Raw genomic sequence first — 22777 nt, forward strand, 5'->3', positions numbered from 1 at the left:
TTGTAGTAGCTAATAACTACATCTGTGTATTTTTGCTTTAATTCACACTGCCCTTTGTTTGCCAAGTGGTTATTAGGAAATAAGTGTTGGCTTTTAACTGTTCTTGAAATTCCAAAGAATATCAAAACAACTGTTCTTCAGTCTCGGAGACCAACTGAATTTGCAGTCTCCTGGGTCATCTTTCAGAAAAAAGAAATTCCAGTGAAGTCCTTACAATTGTGGTTACATTCTCTTCATCTGCAGTATGATACTGGGAAATGTTTCCTTTCCCTGTTCCATGAAGAATTTATGGGTTGGGGTTGGTTTCAGTTTTTTGAAGTTTTTAGAGTTAAAGCTGTAATCTCCTACATGAAGAGCTAAAGAGAATATGTGGAAGTCTCAGTCACAGTTTACAAAGTTACCAGTCCTGCCTCATCATCGCCATAAATGCACAGGGGATTGGAGAGTGTGTATTTCAGGAAAGCATGACATGCTTTGCTCTTCACCTCTTCCCTCTTAGAATCAGTACAGCAATCTTATTCCAGTCAAATACATAAAATTAGTGCTGTTTACTATCAACTGAGCAAACAGCGCTTTGAAGCACATCCTGCTGCTTTTTCAGGTGTTTGTTCTGAATACCAAGATTTTTACAGAGTAGTTTTACAGAAAAATTCACACAGATAAAACAATTTGTTAGTTTACTTTGAATCAGGGAACAACTGGCTGACTTAACTAAAGCTTTCCTGAAGTATTTAGTCCAAGGCAGATGGCTGGTATGGAAATGTTTACCTAAATTGGGCAGGTTACAAGCAGCTAAGAAATGGGTATTTTAAGACAGGGATTCCCCAGCTGGGGTTTGAATGACTGATTATCTCTGAAAAAATTTCAAACTAAAAAAGGAGTCACAGTAGTCAAACAGTGAACAGCCCAATTTCATAGAAGACAAATATTTTATTACCAAAGGAGTTATATCAAAGTAAGAAACTGCAAAAGAGTAATAACTATAAAAATACTTATATTTATTCAAAATAAAATATGAGCACTTTATTAGTTAAATGCCAATATATTATTCTCTGACAATATTCACATATTTTAAGTCATGTTTGCCTAACATCTTAAAACATGTTACATAAAAAATTGCATATGAGAAATCACAATCTGAAGCTAAGGAATTCTAGCTCCTCCTGCAGCTAACTCTGAGTTGATCAAATGAATGAGTGTAGTGCTGTTTCCTGTGGGAATCCAGGGCATCTGATATTTTCCAGTCAACTGAACAACTTACATTCAGGCACCTTTTTCTTCTTCCACAGGATTCAGTCTTGCCTGTGCTTCAGCCAGCAGAAGCATGCTGCATCTCTCAAAAATCAGTACCCTTCCTAAGTTTTTCAAAAAGCTAAGTTTTTCCCTGTTTTTCCAAACCCAAATCAGTTAGCAGATCCATCAGACCTACACCAAAAACACTTCTGTGTCAGGAGAACATATCCAAAATAAGCTGCTGCTTTGGTAAATTGTTACTTTTAGTCCTTGGTGTGTTTTGCATAGACATAAAGAAACCAGCTACTTTTTCATACTCTTTTGCTTCACCTGCAGATTCCAAGATGTTTTTTAGAAATTCCAGTAGACATGCAAGTGGATGCTTTCATATAACAATATTATAAAGTTACTTGAAAAATCATAAAATTCAGAGTAGTTTCCAGAGCACAAAGGTTGGACACAGACATTTGCAGAGTTCTTTGTTTCACATGCTGGTCTTCTAGTTCCACTTCTTGGACTTCAGCAGCTTGGTTCAGCCATTTCTGCTTCTGTCATCTCCAGGAACAAGGTACAGTTACAGTAGCCTTCCATCAGAATTCTGGCATAAAGTGTTCATATAAGCGAGCAAGGTTACTTGAAGAATGCATGTAAAATGCAAAGATACCAAGTAATGCCACTTTGAAAGAAAAGAGCAGGATTCACCTGGAATCACCTGGAAATTAATTTTTCAAATTTATTCCAGCAGGATCGAAGGCTAGATATATTTTCTTTCAGTTCACAAACTTCTTGGTTACATTTCTTTTTGGACTGTTCACTTGTCTCTGTATCTTCTATTCTAAATACATGTGGGCAAACCTGAAACAGAACAGATTGTATTGTTATCTGAAAAGAGACCCTGCCCATGGGACTGTGAGAATGTGGCTTTAACTCAGAGCAAATAAGGACACCTGAAACCAGTGTGTCCAACTAAGAACATGTCCTTTCTCCATCACAGATTAAAATTTATCATCCATTGTCTGAAGGACTGAGAAAATAAAGCCAATTAATTTGTGAGCCAAACTTTGACCATATGTGTTAAGACTAGTGGAACAAGACAGACCAGTTCCAGGGGCTGGTGCTGTGCCCTAGTGTTCAAGATCTCAGCCAGACAAAGCTCCTGTGGTTCTTGTTCATTTTCAATGACTGCTCATAATTTTTTGCTAAATTAATTTAATTGGGCTTTAAATAAAAGCAGGAATCCATAAGGTTAGGCAGGAGTTGCAAGGGTGACACTGACTTCTGTGTCTTCACTGGGATACCTTTAAAGTAAGGTAAATGTTGGATTCACCAGAGGTGACAAAGCAAAATATAGACACTAACTTACTTTAAAGATCTCATCCCAGACTGTCTCTCCACTTCAAGGAGAAAAATAAAGAGATAATGAAGTCTTCAATCCATCTTTTTAAGCATTTTATTTTTGGTGCCTATGTGGAGACTTTTTGACATTGGTTAATATTTTTGTGTTCAATAGGTAATGCTGAGCCACACTTAAAAGAACACTCTTCCTTTGCTACAGTAGTCAGTAGATCACTGTGCTGCATTTAAGTGGCGCCTCAAAAAGAAGATTCTGCCAAATACTAAAAAAACAAATATTATCATACCTAATTGTTCTTGTTGAATTTGAGAGATTGTGGTTAAAATAAACACCAGAGAGAATCTCACCCTAATTATGGAGACAAACCAAATTAAACATTACTCTTAGGGTTAGTGAGAGTTACGACTCTGACTATACTCCAGAGAAGTTTAAATGCCTTCTTTGCACAAGTCTGATACTTGTTTCTCACTGGAGAATTAATTAAGTGAAATTCAATTCACTACTGAACCAGAGCAGGTATCTTCACCATAGACTTCCAGATGATTTTCTTAGTCTTTGCACTGGGCTTAATGTCTATTACAAGACAAATGCTATACAGAGGAAACTTCCTCTGGCATAGAACATATGTCATGTACAAGATATTTGTATCATTTAGAGGCAGATGTGATAATCTGTGTTGAAGAGCTCTAGAAAATAAGGCAAATATTTAAACTTACACACTAAAGTTGAGTACAACTCACCTTTTCTTTTTTTGGTCTTTCACATTTACACTGTAGAACTTGTAATGTCCCACATGAGACGAATGCTGCTTTCTGTCTAAAGGCTTTGCTGATTTTCTGCTTATTAAAGAATCTGAGCATGTTGCACGCCATGCTCTGTAGTGATTCTATTTCCTGTCAAGAGAGCAAGGAAAATGTCCTGAAAAGTTTGTGCACCATTAATTATTTGTAATGTTTGTTTATATTTTAAAAACTACAAACCCTCCTTTAATTACTATTGGTTTCTCTTGCTTTCATAGTGCAAATCTTTTTCAATAAAACACATAACTAATCTGACTGACTTGCCATCTTTTTGAGATATTAAAAGCAACCATTTTTAGTAGTAATAGTAGCATAAGTATGTTAGGGAGAAATAACAGCTGTAATCAAATCAATCGATGCAGTTAGGAAAACAAATTATTTAATGATTTATGCTACCAGTCCTTTTATCAAGTCATGATAAAATCTGTGGCAACAGCTGACAATTGTACTTTCTGGCATTTGAGATCTGCCCAAACTACTATTTTATATCTTCCAGGTCTGAAGTAAAAAGCTTAGCTAATACAACTTTATATATTAAAATTAAAAAAAAGAGATTGGGAAATTGTAATATTTACTTCCATTGGCAAAAATAAAAGTTTCTGTTTTGTTTAAAAAATGAAAAATGAAGAAGCTTCATAGGAGGGAAACAAACCACACATTTTGTGGACATGGAATTGCTTAATATTTAAATGTTTAAAATATCAATTTACTCACACATCATATAATTCCAGATTCAAAAAACAAACCATCCTAAATACTGTGATTTTACTTTTAAAACAAAATACTACCCTATCATGCTATTTTATCCTGGACTGTACAGAGAACTCATTTGGCTTTGCATTCTCTACATTCTGAAAAGTTAAATTTTACCTCAGTATCATTGCAGAAAAACACTTTGATATTTTCATGTCTTTTATTCGTGCAGCACCTGTCACGATTCTCTGCAGACATATTTACCTGTAAAATATCATAGATGTTTAGACATGGCAGTACTGTGTCAGTGCTCAGTCACCCTCACAGTAAAAAGCTCTTTCCTGATGTTCAGAAGGAACCTCCTGTGTGTTGCTGTGTGCCCACTGCCCCTGGTCCCATCACTGGGCACTGTTGATAAAAGCCTGGCTCTGCACTCTTTGCCCACTCACTTGAGGTATTTCTACACATTGATGAAATCCCTTTGAGCCTTCTCCATGCTGAACAGCCCCAGCTCTCCCAGCCTTTCCTCATCAAAGAGATGCTCCAGTCCCTTCAGCATCTTAGGGGCCCTTTGCTGGACTCTTTTCAGTAGCTCCATATTTCTCTCATACTGGGGAGCCCAGAAATGGACACAAATCTGTTCAATTTAAATCTTCGTATTCTATCGAATTTCTTTGTTCTTTGGAAATTCTGAGACATAAAGCAATGTTTAAATCTTACATCTGAATTGTAGCATTGAATACATTGAATACAATGTTTGTCAATGTTTGTCACAATAAATAAATGTCTCAGCTCTAAACAGATGGTAACACTCACTTTGCATATGTAATAACAGAAGATGGCCTAAGCAACATCACATGGTCTTTTGCCTGATTATATTTTATCAATACTTTATCCTCTCTTGTAGTTTTTTCTTCCACTTTCACACTTGTCATCAAGATGACAACGGAAGCCAAATCAACAGAAGTTATGTGTTCTTCAGCCTGTATCCAGACATTCCAGTTAAGCCAAAGGGCTTTAAAAAAGTCAGCTCATGAAAGTATTGTTTTAGCTCTCTGCAATTAGCCGTGTGTATGAACACATCAGACAGTTAATTCCTAAAGGTTTTCTGCAGAAATTGTCTGTATTTCAGAAGTTCACCCAAGATAAACAGAACTTTTTCCAGAAAGTGTTTTCAAAACCAAGAATTTAGTCTGTCAAATATGCACTGACAAAGGAAAAACAAACACAAAACAACAAAACCAAATTAAAAAACACAAACCACCAACATCAGGAAGCTAATGCAAATGCACATCTTTTCTTGCACCACAACAGATATTGGTGCAGTCACACAGCACCAAAATTTATAATTATATATGTGTGTATATATATATATATATATTTATATAATCACCCTAAAAATGATGTATCTGTCACTTAATTTGTAAACTGCCATGAAATATTCCCATCCTCTCTAGTTTGCTCAGATCACCTTTAGTATAATGGTCAGTAACAACATCTGAAGGCAGTTTATTGGCTGTATCTAAACCAACCTAAGGGAAATCATGACCTCAGAAAAGGCATTAGTGAAAATTTATTTACCTTGCAGAGACCTAGTATATGACTCACTATCCTGCTGCGCAGCAAACCCCTAGCTGCTCCAAACATCTGGCTGAGGAGCTGAAAGCTATTGACTTTGGCTCTGCAGTTGCAGGAAAGTGCCTACTGGGTGGTTGCTATCACACAGCACACATAATATTTGCTGTTAACTTATTGTGACAGTACACTGATTATAAATAGAAGACAAATTTCTCTTAAATGAGGAAAAGACAAGACAGAAAAAATGAAGAAACTTGTATAGTAGTTGCTTGTGCATGTCTTCTAGGAAGTAGAAGCTTCAGAGCTCAGTATATTCCCATTAGTTTTCACAAACATTAATTCATGAAGGTTTTATTTATGTATTTATTTTGATAACTCTTTTAGTTTTCATATAGTCTTTTATAAAACCCCCATGTCTTAAAATATTGCAATAATATTTATTGTAACTAAAAAAGAAAAAAAAACTTTTAAAATCTATCTGGAATAATGGCATTGCTCCATTCCAATCCTTGATGGCACCATGGGGCACTGACTACATCAAGCTCCATCCTACAACAGGACAGTGGCAAGGCATTGCCCTACCCAGGCCGGGCCAGTCCCCCAGCCTCCCTGACCCTGCATCCTGAGCAGGGCTGGGAGGCAACTCATGGATCTCCACCAGCAGAAGGCAGCAGGATCTGCCTCCCAGAGGGTGTTATTCCTTTGTATCATTTTCTCCTGTGGGTCAGCTGTCTTCTAACTGCTCACCAAGAGAGTTTGTTTTTGTTCTCTAGGGAATACTTGTCTTTGTCAGAAATGAGACAGCAAACTAAAGGGAGTACATATGTATTCTAATATGGCCATTAATATTCTCCCCAGATTTGATGCCTCATTCAGGATAAAGTCATTTATCTGCAGAGAAATACCTTTCTCTCTTCAGAATCTCAACCAACATAACATGATCAAAATGTTAAAAGATCATTCCCTGACCATAAAGGTATTTTGCTTCCAGATGAGGGTTGATGTGTCTTGGGTTGGAGACCACTGCCATAATGTTTTGAAGGATGGTGATAGTTTCACAAGTGTCAAGAAATCAAATGACTCCTGATTTTTCCCGTGGAAAAAGGCTGTGTATTATTTGTATTTCATGCAAATAGATCTTGATTTAAGACTGCAACAGTATGGTGAATTCTCATTTAGTGACAATCTGTCAGGAAAATCACATTTTTTTGTGGGAATGCCTCTACTAATACAACTGTTTTAAGTGTTTCCCCATGGAAGTATTCTTGACAGATGAATTTAATTGCTAATAATTCATGAGGAAGAACTGGAAGGTAAATTTTGGGCATGGATTGGTAAACTGTTAAGAAACTACTTTGCAAACCTAGAATAAATGTGGCTGATAAAGACATAAAGGAGGAGATTTACACATGAGAATATTAAATTCTTCTCTGCTGCCATCTAGAAAAGATAATTTTTGTTGGCTAAATAGGATATATTAATAGGTACAAAGAAACCTATTAAGATACAAACTTTTATTGTCATATGAATGTTGTGCCTCTGTGTATTTGTACTCAATGGACAACATAAAACTTCAGTCAAGAACTCTAATTAGTAGAACAAATTACAGGTGTGATGCTTTCTTCTCTTGATGAAAGCATACAAACAGAAGTAGAAACAGTTTAGAAAAAAGTACTTTCTAATCAAATATATGATGTATGGCCAAATAGTACATGTGTCTAACAACATAATGCACAGGCACAAAAAACTGTATCACAGTATTTGTACATGCAAATAGGCACTATCCACGGATTTCAGAAATTGTAAAGAGTGTGAATTGTTGCACCTCCTCAAATAAAACCACAATTCCAGCATAATATGTGACTTTAAATAGGTCTTTTATCATGTTTTAACATTAGAGCTTTTATTATTAATTGTTAGCATCTAAAAATAATCAACATGTTTTGGAAGCCCAAGAGCTGCTACCTACCAGCTCATTGATGTCGTGACTTAGTATATTTTCATACTTCACACGGATTTCAGTTGTTTTATTTCCCATTGCACAGCTAGATGCTTTCACTGGAGACAGAACAAGGAGCAGTGGCAGAACTGGTAAGGTAGATCTGAAAAAGGCTGGATTGCAAGAACAGTTAGGTACATGTTAGTTAACGTCACAGATTGTGTGCTGTATTAACAAATACATTCTGTAATCTGTTAAAATAGTTTAAAAGGGATCTTCATACAGCTAAATGACTTGTGCCTTGCTAGAGGGAAGGATTCACCTCCAGATTATGACACTCTTTAGGTGTCTAAACTCCCTCATACCCCAAGATGATTTGGCCAGTGTGGATAAGAGCCTACAACTCTTGAGCTGACCAGCTACTTGGTGAGTGCTTGGGCTGAATTCATCCTCAGGGTTCACTGCAAGCATTGAGTTTTATTGGACCATAACCGCATCAGACACATGTAGAGGAGTGTTTTAATCATATATATTTAGACATTCAAGTGTTTTAACCTGCAGCTGAATCTCATCCCAGCTGCCCATTTTTCCTTTGATAACTTCTACAAATACCCCTGAACACACCTCTACAACAGAAGTGTGTTTAAACATATTTTCAGGCTGACCAAATGTACAAATCCATGCCACTGGCTGTAACATGAGATGCAACACAACCTTCTCCGCAAGGTTTTTGCAATATTTGTGAGCAAACTTCACTGCCCATCACTTTGTTTATCCCTTTAGTGGACTGCCTTCCTTTGCTCTGACCCCTGGTCTTTTGTCATGACATCCAGGAAAACATGAGTTCTGTGAGGATGGGAAGAGAGAAAACACCAAAACATCAAAAGAGCCTGAAGAGAGTGACAGGAGGCTGCAGGTGACTCACGTGGTACTGGGAATGAAGGAGTCCAAATACATGATAATATGTGATTAGGAATAATTGGACTCTGGCATATTGCTAGTCTGGCTAAGATAATGCTTAAATTGAAGATTTTGGGAAAAAAAAATCCCACAAAAACAAAGGTATAAATTTATGATGGAGGACTAGCAAAGATCACAGCAAGTTCCTGGAGGAGTACGTAGTGTTTCTGCCCATCTTCATCACTGAGTAAGAACAACTGCATATGGAGCAGCTGAGGGATAGCAGCCAGGAAAGGAAGAGGGGATGCCCTGGCCCCAGCTGCTACTTTCCTTCCTCTCTGGCAAGGATGAGGTGTTGGGTACAGCCAGTCCAGCACCCAAGAGATGGGCACCTCTTGGGCATCACTAGTAAATCACAGCCTCAGAGAGGAATTTTGAACAACTAAGAAAACTGCAATAAAACTTGACCATAATTGGACCATAATTTGACCATAACTTGACCCACTTTCTTCTGCAATGCAAGAACTAAGGCACACCACATGCTCACTGCCATTAAAAGAAGCACAGTCCCTTACAGCCCATCACAGCCAACTCCCACCACACACAGCAGACTGAATCCTCAAAGAAGAATGCATGCTTTTCCTGACTAGGGAAGCATTCTCTTTCTGATAGATTGCATGTGAACATGTGGTTATGTACACCTCTGTCCTGGAAACAGGACTGGAAAAATTTTACCTGTACAAGCTAAATCACAGAATTATGGAGAAAGCTGCCTGACAAACTCTAATTGGAAATTTCATGGGTTGAAAACCAGATTTTTTGGCCTTTTCATATACTGATCAATTGAGGTCTATTAATGTCTCGAGAAATCTAGCCTGATGAGCTAAGTGAATCTAAATGGATCCTACATGTAGTAAATTTAAAAACTCTGTAAGGTGACTCTATTATGATTTTCAAGCTCCAAGTGGACACACCTGACATCCACAGAGCTTTATTTATGTAAATCTCTATGCTAACTATATCTCTGTAGAATAATTTATCAGTTTGAAGGACAAAGATTTAGTATTTTGAAAGACACTTACAAAAAACATTCAAGAACGCAATTATAGGGCAACATTTTTCCAATCTCCCATTGCAGCTCTTGATTCCAGTGCCAAAGATGAACTGCAATGCTTGTTCACAAATAGGGTAATACCAACAACTTGGATATGCTGCTTCACAAATACTTGAAGGGAGGAAAATAGCAATCCTATACATTAAAACAATCTGTCTCCATCACTTTAAACTTGGCTTGTCTAGCTACAAGTAGAGATAAGATATTGTACAGATTGCCAGTCTTTTTTAAATGAGGAAATTACAGATTAAAAGTAGGTCATGTGATACACACTCATGAAGTCCCTTGAGCCACTGAAGGAAGGTTATCAATTTTTTTCAGATATTCCTAAACGAGTTCTCTGGAAAAAATATTAGACAAGTGTCGTAAAAAGTTTGAGGAGATGTAGACTGAAAATTGAAAGGAATTTTCTTTAAGTTAGGTAACTTTGAAAGAATGGGAGTTTGGGGCACTTCCTATGGCCAGCAATTCAAAAGAAAAAGAGCATTTCTGGTAATAACCCATCTTTCCAGTAAACTCCCAGAAACTCTAAGTCATATCCGGAAAGCCCCAAAGATTCTCCTAGAAAAGTCAGGAAGAGCTAGTATTCCAGTATTTCACCATATTAAAAAAAAAAAAAAAAAAAAAAAAAAAAAAAAAAAAAAAAACCAAAAAAACAACAAAAAAAAAACACCCCAAAAACCCCCACCAACCCATACCTCTTGGCTTTTTAACATTAAGATATTCTCCTGTGCATACAGTATGTCCTCGGCGGCACCCAGCGGGATCCTTGCAGCACAACCAAAATTGGAGTGGGTGCCGCACAACCCACTCCAATCTCGGCGGGCCGGTTCCTTTGCCCCCTTCCCCTCTCCGCATCCCGCAATTCCAGCGGGGAACGGGTCGCTGCCATTCTTTTCCCTCCGTCCCGCTGGACCCGTGCGGAGGGGCGGGCGGGCGAGCGCTCCCGCCCGGGGGCGAGGCACCCCCGCCGCTGCACCGCACCTGCTCCGGGTACGGGGCAGCAGGGACCCACGGGAAGCAGATACCCACGGGAGGCAGATACCCACGGGAGGCAGACACCCACGGGAGGCAGACACCCACGGGAGGCAGATACCCACGGGAGGCAGACACCCACGGGAGGCAGGTGCCCACGGAAGGGAGTGCCCACGGAAGGCAGGTGCCCACGGGAGGCAGACACCCACGGGAAGGCAGGTGCCCACGGGAGGCAGACACCCACGGGAAGGCAGACACCCACGGGAAGGCAGGTGCCCACGGAAGGCAGGTGCCCACGGAAGGCAGACGCCCACGGAAGGCAGGTGCCCACGGAAGGCAGACGCCCACGGGAGGCAGGTACCCACGGGAAGCTAGGCGCCACGGGCGGTGGGAGCAGCGCGGACCGGCGCGGAGCAATGCCTCCCGCAGCTCCCCCGCCCCGCGCTGTCCCGCTGCCCTGCCCGAGCTGCCCTTCCCGGCAGCAGGCGTGATGGGAACCGGACTCTTTTACTTTCATTCTACGGGAAAAAGAGAAAAAAGAAAAGCAAAACTGGGAATTTCCCTGGCCGTCACCAAGGATTTAAACGGCACCGGGAAGCACCGCGCCGGCAGAGCAGGCGGGACGGCGGGGCCGACGGCTGGGAGACAGCGGAGCAGGTGAGGAGCCAGCGCGGCCGCGGGTGCGGAGCAGCGCGGCGGAGCCGGGGGCAGGTGAGGCGGGCGCCTTCCGTTCCGCGGAGCGGTGCGGTGCGGGGCGCGCTCCTTACCATGGAACATGGTCCGTGCGGAGGCTGTCGGGGAGCTGCGCCGACGGGTCCGCGGTCATGGTGGTGGCGCCGCCTCGGCCATGACGCCCGCAGCCCGCGGAGCGCCGCGCAGGGGCCGAGAGGGGCCGGGGGCCGGGCCGGGCTCAGCAGCCCCCCGGCGCCCGCCCGCCCGGGGGGGCCGCGGCGCGGTCCGAAGCGGCGGCGGGCCGGCCGGGCTTTGCCTTTCCCATGGGGCTCCGCCGGCCGCGGTACTTTCACTTTCTGCTCCGCCGCGGCGGTGCTGCCCGCGGGCCGGCGGCGGGCGCGGGCGGCTGCGCGGCCCCCGGGACCGGCGGCATCCCCGCTCCGCCGCGGCGGGGTCGGGAGCGCCTCGGGAGCGGCAGTGGCGGGGCCGGGCTGTGCCGGCGGGGATTACATAGAGCCCCGGCTACACGCCCAGTGCCGTCTGTGCGGCCAGGGAGGGAAGGATGGGTCTTGGCACTACGCGTGGAAAGAGCCGCTCATCCGCGGGGAGGATATCCTTTAAAAGAAAAAAAAAAAAAAAAAAAAAGTCACTGCGTGTTGTGGAGTCGCTTTTTCAGAGGAGAGCTGTTTAGCTTGAACGCTTATGCGCTGCCCTTTCGCTCCCTCAGCTGCCCTTGGATGGGTTGCGGAAGGCGGGACTGCCAAGAAGGCTCTGTCTCCGGTCAAGGGTTATCCCAGGCGGTTGGCATGGGCTCAGAAGCAAAAGGTGGATGGTTTCTGCGGAGTTCATTGTCTACACCCTTTCCCCCCACCACCTCCTTGCTCTCTTTCCCCCACCAAATGATTTTGTGGAATTTGAAAGGATTAAAAAAGAATGGTGGATGGCTCAGGAAGGTGTTTCAGCCTGGAAGACACCCAAATTCTAAAAGACAAGCCTGTAGAAAGGTGTATTTTTCTTGGTAAATTCAAAATGCAAACATTTTCATGTGCAGTTCAAAAGGCTTGGAATAAAACAGGGTATGAAATGTCTTAGTAGGGTCCCCTCCACATCTCCTGCACCGAAACTTCCTGAATTTTGAGTTCTACATCACTCTTCCTGCTCTGCATGGGCACAGAGAGCTGATTCTGTAACCTCTCTTTCTTCTCACAAGAGTGATTTTTTTTAAGGGGCGATAGATATTGAGGTGTGAATATTAAGGAGCAAATATGTGGAATGTTCAGGATAGTTTCCTCCCATTCTCTTGAAATGAAATTGTGCTGCTTCCTTCCTGTGTGAGGAGGTCCTTAGTCCTCTTTATTGTCCGTGAATTAGACTCTGCTTTAGATTGGCTATACATTTCTCATTTCTTTTTCTCAGAAAAATAATTTAGTTAATTCTTCTTCAGAAGTATTCTGTCAAGATTCAAGAGAGAGGAAATTTTCCACCCCTTCAGCTTTGAGCTGCTTGATTGTACAAATGATTACCCATGACTGTGATTTGGGCAAAGAACAGGGATCAGTATCAACACAGTTCCACACAAGGACCACCTGTACTCCTTAAATGAGGGCCAGGTTGGATGTGATTTATTACTCAGTTGTTGAATTTGAACAAGGATTTTGCCTCTTTCATGACTAAATTGTCTAGTTCTTATAGTGTCTTAGGTTGTCACTTTTTTGCTTGTTTTCATTTACTGTTTTCTTTTTTCTCTTCTGTCAAATATTGTCTGAAAACAACTCTGTGCTTTTCAATTTGCCGGCATGTGCTTTTGGGAGGAGATTAGTACCTGTTGTAATACAAGCATATTTGTGACTATCTGTTCTATGATCTGGCACTTAGAGACTTGCACTTTCAATAATTAAATGTTTTGCAAAAGCTGCACTGTGAAGCTTCAGTCATGCAAAACTGTCACCAAAATCAACTTTCCTTCTAGGCAAGTGGATCTTCCAATTTCTTACAATAGTACATGTGTGTTCACAAAATGAGATAGTTTATGCAGAGTGTCATGGTGCAAAATATAAAGGAGAAACTTCTTTACCTTCTTTATTTATGTTAGTTTTCTGGCTGAAACATCAAGAAAACTGATTATTGCTTCGATTTAATTTTTTTCTTTAAATAATGTAATTGATAGAAGAAGTCAGTATAGCAGCTTAATGCATTAATGGAAACATGACGGAAAGGTGATGCTGGAATCTTTTACAGGAGTTTTGCTCCTTTCTTCAGTAGGATTTATTTTTTTTTTTTTTTAAGATGAAGTCTGGTAAATGTATGGGAAACTTTTTATTCAGTCAAAGTGACAAATAGATGATGTGATCTGTTACTTTGCCCCATGTCATGTGTTTAGATCCCAGACAATCCCTCTTATATGACCTAACACTGGACCATGGCATAAACTTGTGATAAAGATGTTATTTGATGTATTTGCATGTTAAATATTCAAACTTTGTCTGTAATTTTTATGTGTTTTTAAAAATATCTTTAATCACTATATGCATTTTGTTTTCAAAGTGTTTCTTTTACTGATTTAGCAATATTTGGGTTTCTATTTTCTGAAAAGATTACCTGCCAAAAGATCAAATTCAAGTGTTCTGAAGAATTCTGTAATTTTTTTTAAGGAAAAAAAAACACCAATCAGTTGAAAAATTAAAAGGAGGATTTTAAGATCGATTATGTGAATATTGGCTTAACGACACATTTTAATCAAGAAATCATGAAAAGAGTCCTGAACGTATAAAAGTTTATCCTAGCTGAGTCCTACCTTGTTTAAATGACTGGTATCAGTTTACCTGTTTTGCATAACACAGTTGATGCTGAGCTGTAATAGAGGCTTCTCCCCTGGAGTGGAATTAAGCTGCAGCTTGTCTGGGGCTGTGGGTAAAACCTTTGGTGGTAGAATAAAATTAAAATATTTCTGTAGAATTTCCGAGCAATTAGGTATCCCACTTCACTTTCATTCCTTGAGAATTTACAGAGTTGACTGTTTTAATAGGAGAAATATTACTTTTGTTATGTAGATAATTTGACTAAGTAAGATTCCAAATAAGCAGTCTCTGGAAAGATGCCATCCAATGCAGGGCATTACTGCATATGTGTGTTGTTTTCTCCTTAGCAGTATTTTTGGAAATAACTTTTTAAACCATAAAAGAAGGTACTGCAAATTGTGTATCTAACAACTGAAAGGCACCAGTAATTTTAGCTGTTCGTGTATGAACATATGTCATGTTCAATGCATTTCCCGAGGACAGTTTCTCTAAGCAAGTTTAAATTTAGAGATCCAACAGTCTCCTGACATGGTCAAATTTATTCTTAGAAATGAAGGCATTACATATTAACCTCCACCAGAATACTAATATTGCTACATGAGAGCTACATGATTGCAAAGCACATGATTTCTTGGTACAAATCAGTTCTCCAAAGACTAAGTACTTCTGGGATTGTTGCTGTCTTTCTCCAGATGTTGCTCGTCAGCTTGAGAAGCTCTTTCGATCATGACTGTAGATTTGACTTTAGGCTGCTTGCAAATTTACAGTACCATTAGTGAATTATTTTATTATTGAATAACTAGTTAAAAAGTGATAAATATTTTTTATGTCATTTTGGAATAAAGAGTATATGCTCCAATTGTCACAAGCTGGTGGAACTCAGGAAAGTGTGACCATTGTTATGCTCTTATTTTTAAGAATAAATATGTCTGATAGTTAAATTTTTTGCAATTATTTGGGGGGGGGGGGGGTATGTGGAGGGGAGAAAAAGAGACATATTTGCCCCTACTCCTTCCACTAAATAAATTTGAACCCATAAGAGAATCCCTAATTAGCTGGGATTCAGAGTTATGTTTGTTGTGCACCCAAAGCTCTCATTGATACTTAAGTCTGGAAAATTCTAATCTTCTGCTGTATTTAGGCAAGACCAAGGGACCTAATTATTACCATTGCACTAGAACAGCCATTTTTATTAATTATTGTTGCTACTTTTTGTATAAAAATCACTTGTCCTGTCACTGAGGTGAGCATTGAAACAAACACATGAACTGACTGATAAACAGGTTTTAGTGTGGTATTATATATTACATTCATTCAAATGTAGTGTATGAATCTCTTTTCTTTGGTGAGAATTAAAGAAAAAATACATTTCTGGAAAACCATTAGGATAAGATGTGTGGACATGTGGGAAGCTCACAGGAATATTTTGTTATCAAGCTGCAGAATAGAAGTGGTAATTACTTTCTCTTCCTGTGTTGCTGTGCAGGAAAATGCCAATAAAAATGTATCAAGAGCAATATGGCAAATAAGCATATTTTGGAGCAATCACCACTAGGAAGGGGAGGTGTCCCAGGAGCAGCACTAGCAGTGTGAGGAGATGGTGGCAGTCAGGCTCCTCACTCCTGCCCGCTGGGCCACTGCCCCAGGGCCCGGTGCCTGAGCCAGGCTCTGCCCCAGCTCCCCCAGCACGGTGTCTGCTGGTGCCTGGGGTGTGCCCAAATGCCAGCTGGGGCTCTGCCCCGGGTCACACCATCGGCTGGCGTCAGCTCCTCACCACCCGAGGTTTTGGGCTCATTCTTGTTTGTTTCATAGCCGCAGATGAGGCTGAAATAGTAATTTCTCCCACATCCAAAAAGTATGAACATCCTGTTCCTGCTTTAGTGAGGCACAGAAGAAGGGGTTGGGTGTTGGTTTCTGACAATGCATATTCTTTTACTTTTCCTACATTGACAAGTGCCTTTTTAGGGAGGAGAGGTGCCAACAGCAAATGTGATAGAGGGGACAGAAAAAGGAAATAAAGAATAGAGAGAAAGGAGGGAAAAGCGAATATAGCTACCACCGTCCGAGATGTGATCCTCGATGGTCCAGCCACGTAGATTTGTCATCACCCGTGGGAGTGCACCGACGTCTTCCCAAAAGGATGCAGTTTATACAGTCCTTAGCCAAAGCAATGGCATCTGGCCAGAAGGTGGGCAAGAGTGATGGGCCACTGTGTAGAGCCCGTTGCTCTGTGAGGCAGGTGCGGGCACGCAGGGACAGGGACAAGCCACCGCCTGTCACAGCCTGTTGGAATGCAGCGTCTGCAGAAGCGCAGTGACCTGCTCACAGTCACTTGGCAAGTGTCGGCTCCACCTCAGCCAGGCCACAGCTCCCTGCAGAGCCTGCAGCTCAGGGTCTGCAGGGCCCCTGCGACGGCCCTGAGGCAAGTGCAGGAATCTTCAGACCGTCTCTCACGGTCTTAAATCTTGGAAACGTAATACAGGCGCTAAAGGTTTAATGGATTAATAAATGTCTGTGTTCGATTACAGTTCTGATGAAGACTTTAGGTCAGTTCTTAAATTAAATAAAAGACAATTTTTCTCCACCTGAAACAGGTGTGTGGGGGGGCATTGTTAGTTTTTCTTTGGTTTTCCTTGTAAAGTCCCTTTTCTGATAAAATGTTTATTTTAGTAAGAGATGTTCTGTGTCCTTCATACAAAACATAAAGCTGACTCCTTTCTCACAGTGTGAAAACTTACTTAAGCATGATGAATTCTGTGGACTTCAGGACTTTTTTATTTTGCTAATCAATCCTTTCCAGCCATGGTATGGTTTTACTTGCTCAACTTTTACTTTATTTAAATCCATCCAATTAAAAAACCTTATGAGATGTATCTTTACTATCAAGAAGCTGCATTTATTGCATGATGGCAAACTAGCCTGAAGAGGAACCCTATTCTTAAAACTAATTTAATATATTAAAAAAATCTATACAAATGCTTTGAATAAAATGTAATGTTTTTAAATAGAGAACTCTTATTGTAAGTGTGGATTTTGTGAGCCTAATCCTGCAACCTGTGCCTGTTTTTCCCAAATTTAACATACCTAGCTTAATTGCTTATTTGTAAGCAAAAGATTAATTTGCAGATTTGAAACTTGAACTTTGAAATTTCCCCTTTGAAGATTTAAATTACTTCTTACATTTCTTTTGCTACTGTCTGGAGTTGCCCTGAAATAATTCCAAATACATCTCTATCTTTGAAGATTACAAATTATGTTGTAATAGTAGTGGAAACTATTACAAATGTACCTTTCTTCCTTGTCTGTGTGATCTGTGTGTGGTTAGAGTGGGGGGGGGGGAGGGAGGGGGGTTGTTAAGAAAGAGAAAAACTACAATTAAAATATGATCTATAACTGCGGTTTGCCCAATAAGCATCACCTGGCAAATTCAAACAGTCAGTGCACGCTGAGACTTGAATTTCTTTTTTTAACAATGTATGCTTATGAAGACCTAGCCACAGTATTTCGTAAGACAGTAACACAGTGCAGGTACTGTGTTTTTTGTTTTATGTATCCATTTTAAAGGGCTGAATTTGAAACAGTGAATGGGTATGCGTGTGCTTGTTCTGAGATATTTGGGCCTTTTATTGCCTTGGCTTTTGTTGTTTCCCTCAGCAGAGATAACACCACTACTAAAAAAATGACCTGAAATTATTCTAACCTACAGAAAATGGATGAAATAATGATGTGAGCTATGAAACAAAAGGGAAGAAAGGAGTGAATGCCTGTAGTATATAGTTTTTTATTCTTTTAAATTACATTCCCAAATTGTTCCCAAAATATTCAACAATGACATTTTTCAGAATGATGACGAAGACTCAAGCTAAACATGAAAGCTGAGACCCTCCATGCCTTGCATCCACAAGTACTACTGTCTAATCAATCAGTCTTTAACAGGCTGTTGTGATTTCAGAAACATATTCTTGAATGTCCCACCTTGCATTGAAGATTTGGGTCTCTTTCAAGGTATTAAAAAGGCATGCAATTATCAAGAAACAACAGTAATAGGAGATGCAGCTAATAAAGGTTGTTATATTAATAGTGAAGGCTTCCTGACTCTGCAGTTCTTAACCCCTTCCTCTCTACAAGTATTAAAGACAAATGCTACAAGTATATACTATATAGAAGAAGAAGAAATATACTACAAGTATTAAAGAAATATACTACATCTCAGTTCTTAGCCCTGGTTTATTTGTTAGAATTCTGGGCCATACAGTTTTGGAATGAAAAATAACTGGTCAGTAATTCACAAGTTATTTCACATTTTGCCACATGTTTTATTTGATGTATTTTTATAGGGGCACTGAGAAGCTGTGGCCTTTTCTCTGTGTGTCACACCCAGTGTTATCTGTTATCTTTCCTGACCCAGATGATACAATTTAGTGCCTTTTGTCTGTGTATGGCTAAGATTAGGAAAGGGCTATGAACGAGGATGTGAGCAAGGCAGTTGAAGATGTGTTTATGTAAGACTGTGTGACTGGGACATCTAAGGAGGTGAATGGGGGTTTCAGCAAGGAGTTATGGATCTCTTTGGAAATGCTAGTCCACCATTGGTGACCTGAGCCCCTAGATCAGGAGGGCTTGTGGTGGAATTGTCATATCTTCCACAGAGGCAGAGCCTTGCAGATATTGTTGCATTATACACACTGCCTTGAGCTGCTTCTGAAGAACACCCTGCAAGAGATCCCTGTGCCACAGTGTTTGCACATTTGTGTTGTGATCCCTTAAGGGACTTCTGGTACAGCAAATGCAGTCTCACTTGGGGCACTCCTGGGAAAAATACCAGTCTCAAAGCCATGGGACATTCTTCTTGCACTTATCCTGCCCCAACTTAATATTCTTGTGTCATGCTCTGATTATAAGGGATTTTTTTGAATGCAAATACTTTACCCAGTGGTGGTCATAACATAGCTTGTGAACCTGGACAAGAGTCCTCCCCAGTGCTAATTGGTGAATATACTAGCACTTTTGTTTCCATGGGTTTGGACTGAAGGGTTCAGGAGATGTAAGGACTGCTTCCACTAGCTGCAGATCCTGGGACACAAGCTCAAATTGCTATCTCCTCCATTTCCCTGGCATGTAAGCCTCTCCTCAGTGGGAATCAGAGCTCACTGTTACTGTTTGGCAGGTAGAAGAATGCAAACTTCCTTGGTTTGTCTTTTTAGGAAAAGAGTTTCTATGTGAGTCTAGGAGGCAGATGCAAATAAAGTACCAAATTTTCTGACTCTTGTAAAGGAATAAAATAAATCTTTATCGCTGTATAAACCTTGGCATCTTGTATAAAACTTGGAGATGCTAAATAGAGAATGGACCCACAAGAAATTGCACACAGGGTCTCAGTATGGAGATAGCAAGGTGAGGTCATCTGAGGCATTGACCAACTTCCTCTAGTGGAAGGTGTCTCTGCCCACAGCAGGGAGGTTGATAAAAGAGGCTATTTAAGGTGCCTTCCCAACCCAAAGTATTGCATGAACTCTGTTGGTCCCCCAGCAGCCAACGACCTTGAAGCCCTGTTCAGCTGCCTCACCATAGCTGAGTAAAATAGCAGAAACAAACCAGTGCTATCCAAATGGGTTACAAAATTGTTTAAAAGCCAAGTTTGTCTCACAATAAGTGTTTTAGTTTATACAGTGGAACATATGAAACTGTGAAGACAACATTATACGAGAGTTTGGACTGGAAGTATGTTCCTTTGGTGCTGGATTGCATGAAGAACAACATGAGGACATAATGGTGCATGGGCACCACTCTCATCACCCCCAGTAAGGCTCCATATCCCAAGGACTGACTTCTCTTGGGCTGGGTTCTCAGTGCACTTTGGCATGTGGCTATTAGCGTGTATACAGCTTACCAAGAGTTGCTTAGTGCACGGGAAATGCTAGGGATTACCAGTTTTTCCATTTATCTCCTTCAAAGATTATCAGTCTCTTCCTAGTCTATCTTTCCTATTCACACTGTTTGGAGTCAATGTGTGGCACAAGGCTGTAACGAATCAAGTCACAAGTGTCTCCTGGTCATCTAGAAGCCACCTGAGGAAGGATTCTAGAATAACTTTTAACCAGGTTAAAAGTTAACCAGAAGCTTAAGCTCCTGGAAGACTGTGTCTCCCTGACTCTGACAAAAAATCTTTTTGGTCATTGACCTGTAAAGAAGCCCTCCATTGTCAATAACTTCTGTCTTGGCAAATTACCTACGAGCCTGTCAAGAAAACTTACATCCTATAGTGACCTTTCAAACTTGTCTATATCCCAGATGGAGATCTACCCAGGCATTGACCAGAAATTGCTGTGATCAGGACAAGACAGGACAGCCCCATTAGGGAGAGGGAACCAGAGGACATCCTTCTGCTCCTTGTCTAGGGAGGTGTTTCCAACATAACCTTCAGAAAGTGATCAAGACATTTTCCACAAGGCACATCTATAGAAAATTCAGTGGGATGCCAGCTTCTCTCCCTTGGATGTCTTGATTTAGTGGGATACCTGCCTCCCAGATCTTTCTGGTGACAATTAAGTCTATTCTTTGCCCTTTTCTAGAAGTATTTTAAAGAGATGCGAGGTCTAGAAATTTAAGAAGAGCTCAGGATTATTGAGACTGGAGTTACCACTACTAAGCCCTGGAGCACAACTTGGGTTAGTGGCTGAGGTAGAACCAGGAGGATTATCCAAAGGCAAGGCAGTGCCAGGGCAGCTGGTAAGAAAGTTATCAAATGCTCAGGGATTCTTTCCCTCCCTTTTCATTCCTGTGCCCAGGGTGTGCACCAGGGATGGCTGGCCTAATGTGCCAGGGCTGAAAGGGAACTGACTCCATGGGAATGATGATGTTCACAGGGATCTGGGGTGTGACAATGCCCCCCTTCCCAGATCTCCTGCACAATTTGTGGGCACAAGGAGGCAGAAGGCTGGAGCATTTTGCTTTTTGTTCCAAAAACACTTTGTGAGAATACTTTTTGGTTATCTTGCCTCACCCAAGACATGAATTGAAGATCATAAATAAGGCAGATTCATATTTATTTTAAAATAATGTTTAAAAGAATAGCAAGAAGGTAAAGTGTACATGAGTTTTCTGGTGCAACACTAAATATTAAAATATTGGAGATCCTCTTTGGAGAAGCTTAAGGGCTTGCTTGTTTCTTTCCCTTAGCAGTTCTCCTCACTCCTCACTCACTGCCTGCCAGAATGAAATCAGTCTGGTGATAAACTCCTCCAGAGGTAGCCTGAAACACAGATGTGAGTCTGGTTATCATGGCAGGAGATGGGCTGATGCCTGGGTGGGATGGAGTTGGTTGGTTCATGACTTTCATGTGCTGACTGCCTCAGGGGTAAGGGATGAAGCTCTGCTGGCCTGGGCCATGTGTGCCTGTCAGGGACTGAGGCACTGCTCAGCACCTGACCTCTTACAGTGCGTTGGCATCACTGCACTCAAGGAAAACAAAGAAAGAAGTTGTTTAAGAATAAAATGACAAAGCCATGAATAAGTGTGCAGCCACAAACAGCTCCCACCTAGGTTTTTCCTTGTTAAATTACATCTCCACAATTGGCTGTTTCTGTCTGAACATTTGGGGCGCCAAATAAATGGGAGGAGAAGGGGAAGAAGTGGGTAGTCTGGAACTGGCTTTCATCTTTCAGCCAGGCAGCTCTCTGCATGTTGCTCTGGGTGTGGGACAGGCTGTGACTGTGCCACATGTGAAACACTGCCACGTGCCGTGTGGCAATCAGACAGCCAGCAGCTAAAAAACCAGTGAGTCAGGTGAGAAATGTGCCCAAAACAGGGCAGGCTGAAAGGGTTTGGCAGCGTGAATGAAGGCGCAGTTGCTGCTGCACAGGTTTCCATGCCTCGCAGTGATTTCTGGAGCAAGGCTGTAAGCTAAACAGTCTGAAAAAGCTTAAGGTGCAATCAAGAATGCAGGATGCTTTAGCCCCAGGAGAATTAAGTTGCTAATATGTTGCCTCACTTCCGAGGAGAGATCTGCCTGTTGGTGCTCTCTGCAGTGCTTGTGCTTTTAAAAATCAAACTGTCCATTTCTTACAATTTGAAAATACTTTTAGAAGTGACAATTGAGATTGACATATAGGTTTTAGTTTTCAATATCTCTGTAATAAATTCTGAAGAATTAGGAGTTTAAAAAATTTGCACAAGTGCAATAAAGTGAATAAAGCATGTTTCTCTAAGTCCTATGTCTTTATCTTCTATTATTATCAGGATATCTCAAGTGTCATCCTTTATCAGTATCTTCACCAAAAAAGGTTGAACATCTTTTTTTTTTTCCAAGGCTACTTTGAGGGGAGGAATTGGACTAGAACAGAGTATTAAAGCTGCAACACCCCCCACACCCCCTTCCCCCTGCTATTTTTAGCATTAGTTATATGTAAAATTGCTGATCCAAGATCTTCTTGGTTTCTGCTTTCTTCTTATGTCCCTTTACCTTTAAGCTGAATAAAAATGTCTATTCCCTGTCTGCTAATACTATTGATAGATTATTTTAAGAAAATTTAAGTAAAAACAGGCTGGTTGACTTCCAAAAGAAGGAGAAGCTGTGAACAAAAATAATTGCTAGGATGGAACTTGTTCACTCTAGCTGCCTACAAGAGGGAGAAAATTGGCATAGCTCACACAAAATATTTTTAATGTTCCAGTTAAAACTTGAAATGATCTGTCAGCGGTAGCAAATATTTGTTCTGGCTT

The 22777-nt window shown here is 40.9% G+C and overlaps 2 protein-coding genes across 19 annotated transcripts in view; one reads left to right on the plus strand and one right to left on the minus strand.

The window, feature by feature from the left end:
- Positions 1–910: 910 nt before the first annotated feature.
- On the minus strand, positions 911–11512 carry IL7 (interleukin 7). The gene is made up of 5 exons (XM_085572273.1): positions 11354–11512; positions 7628–7770; positions 4258–4344; positions 3328–3480; positions 911–2088 (listed from the first exon to the last, which is right to left on the minus strand). Exons 1-5 carry the CDS (start codon positions 11361–11363, stop codon positions 1942–1944), a joined length of 540 nt encoding a protein of 179 aa, XP_085428399.1. The 5' UTR covers positions 11364–11512; the 3' UTR covers positions 911–1941.
- The window catches only part of LOC144247111 (uncharacterized), a 106981-nt gene continuing 94793 nt past the window's right edge, over positions 10590–22777 (plus strand). For 6 of the 18 annotated variants that reach the window (XR_014952951.1, XR_014952948.1, XR_014952949.1 and 3 more), the window contains exon 1: positions 10637–11243. Coding sequence is in view for 1 of the 18 variants with exons in the window: in XM_085572274.1 (XP_085428400.1) it covers positions 16348–16478 (131 nt within the window). In the remaining 17 variants the exon portion in view is untranslated. The other 12 variants (XR_014952954.1, XR_014952952.1, XR_014952953.1 and 9 more) reach the window with 9 other exon arrangements.

This window comes from Lonchura striata, chromosome 2 (assembly GCF_050655825.1).
Source record: "Lonchura striata isolate lonStrDom1 chromosome 2, ASM5065582v1, whole genome shotgun sequence".
Taxonomy (NCBI): Eukaryota; Metazoa; Chordata; class Aves; order Passeriformes; family Estrildidae; genus Lonchura; species Lonchura striata.

Bases quoted from the DNA above. Each gene is read 5' to 3' on its own strand.
- IL7 (XM_085572273.1), bottom strand. The intron at 4,345-7,627 runs GTAGGTAGCAGC...GATATTTTACAG, and splicing joins GTCACGACATCAATGAGCTG to GTAAATATGTCTGCAGAGAA. The intron at 3,481-4,257 runs GTAAAATTTAAC...CTCTCTTGACAG, and splicing joins TTTTCTGCAATGATACTGAG to GAAATAGAATCACTACAGAG.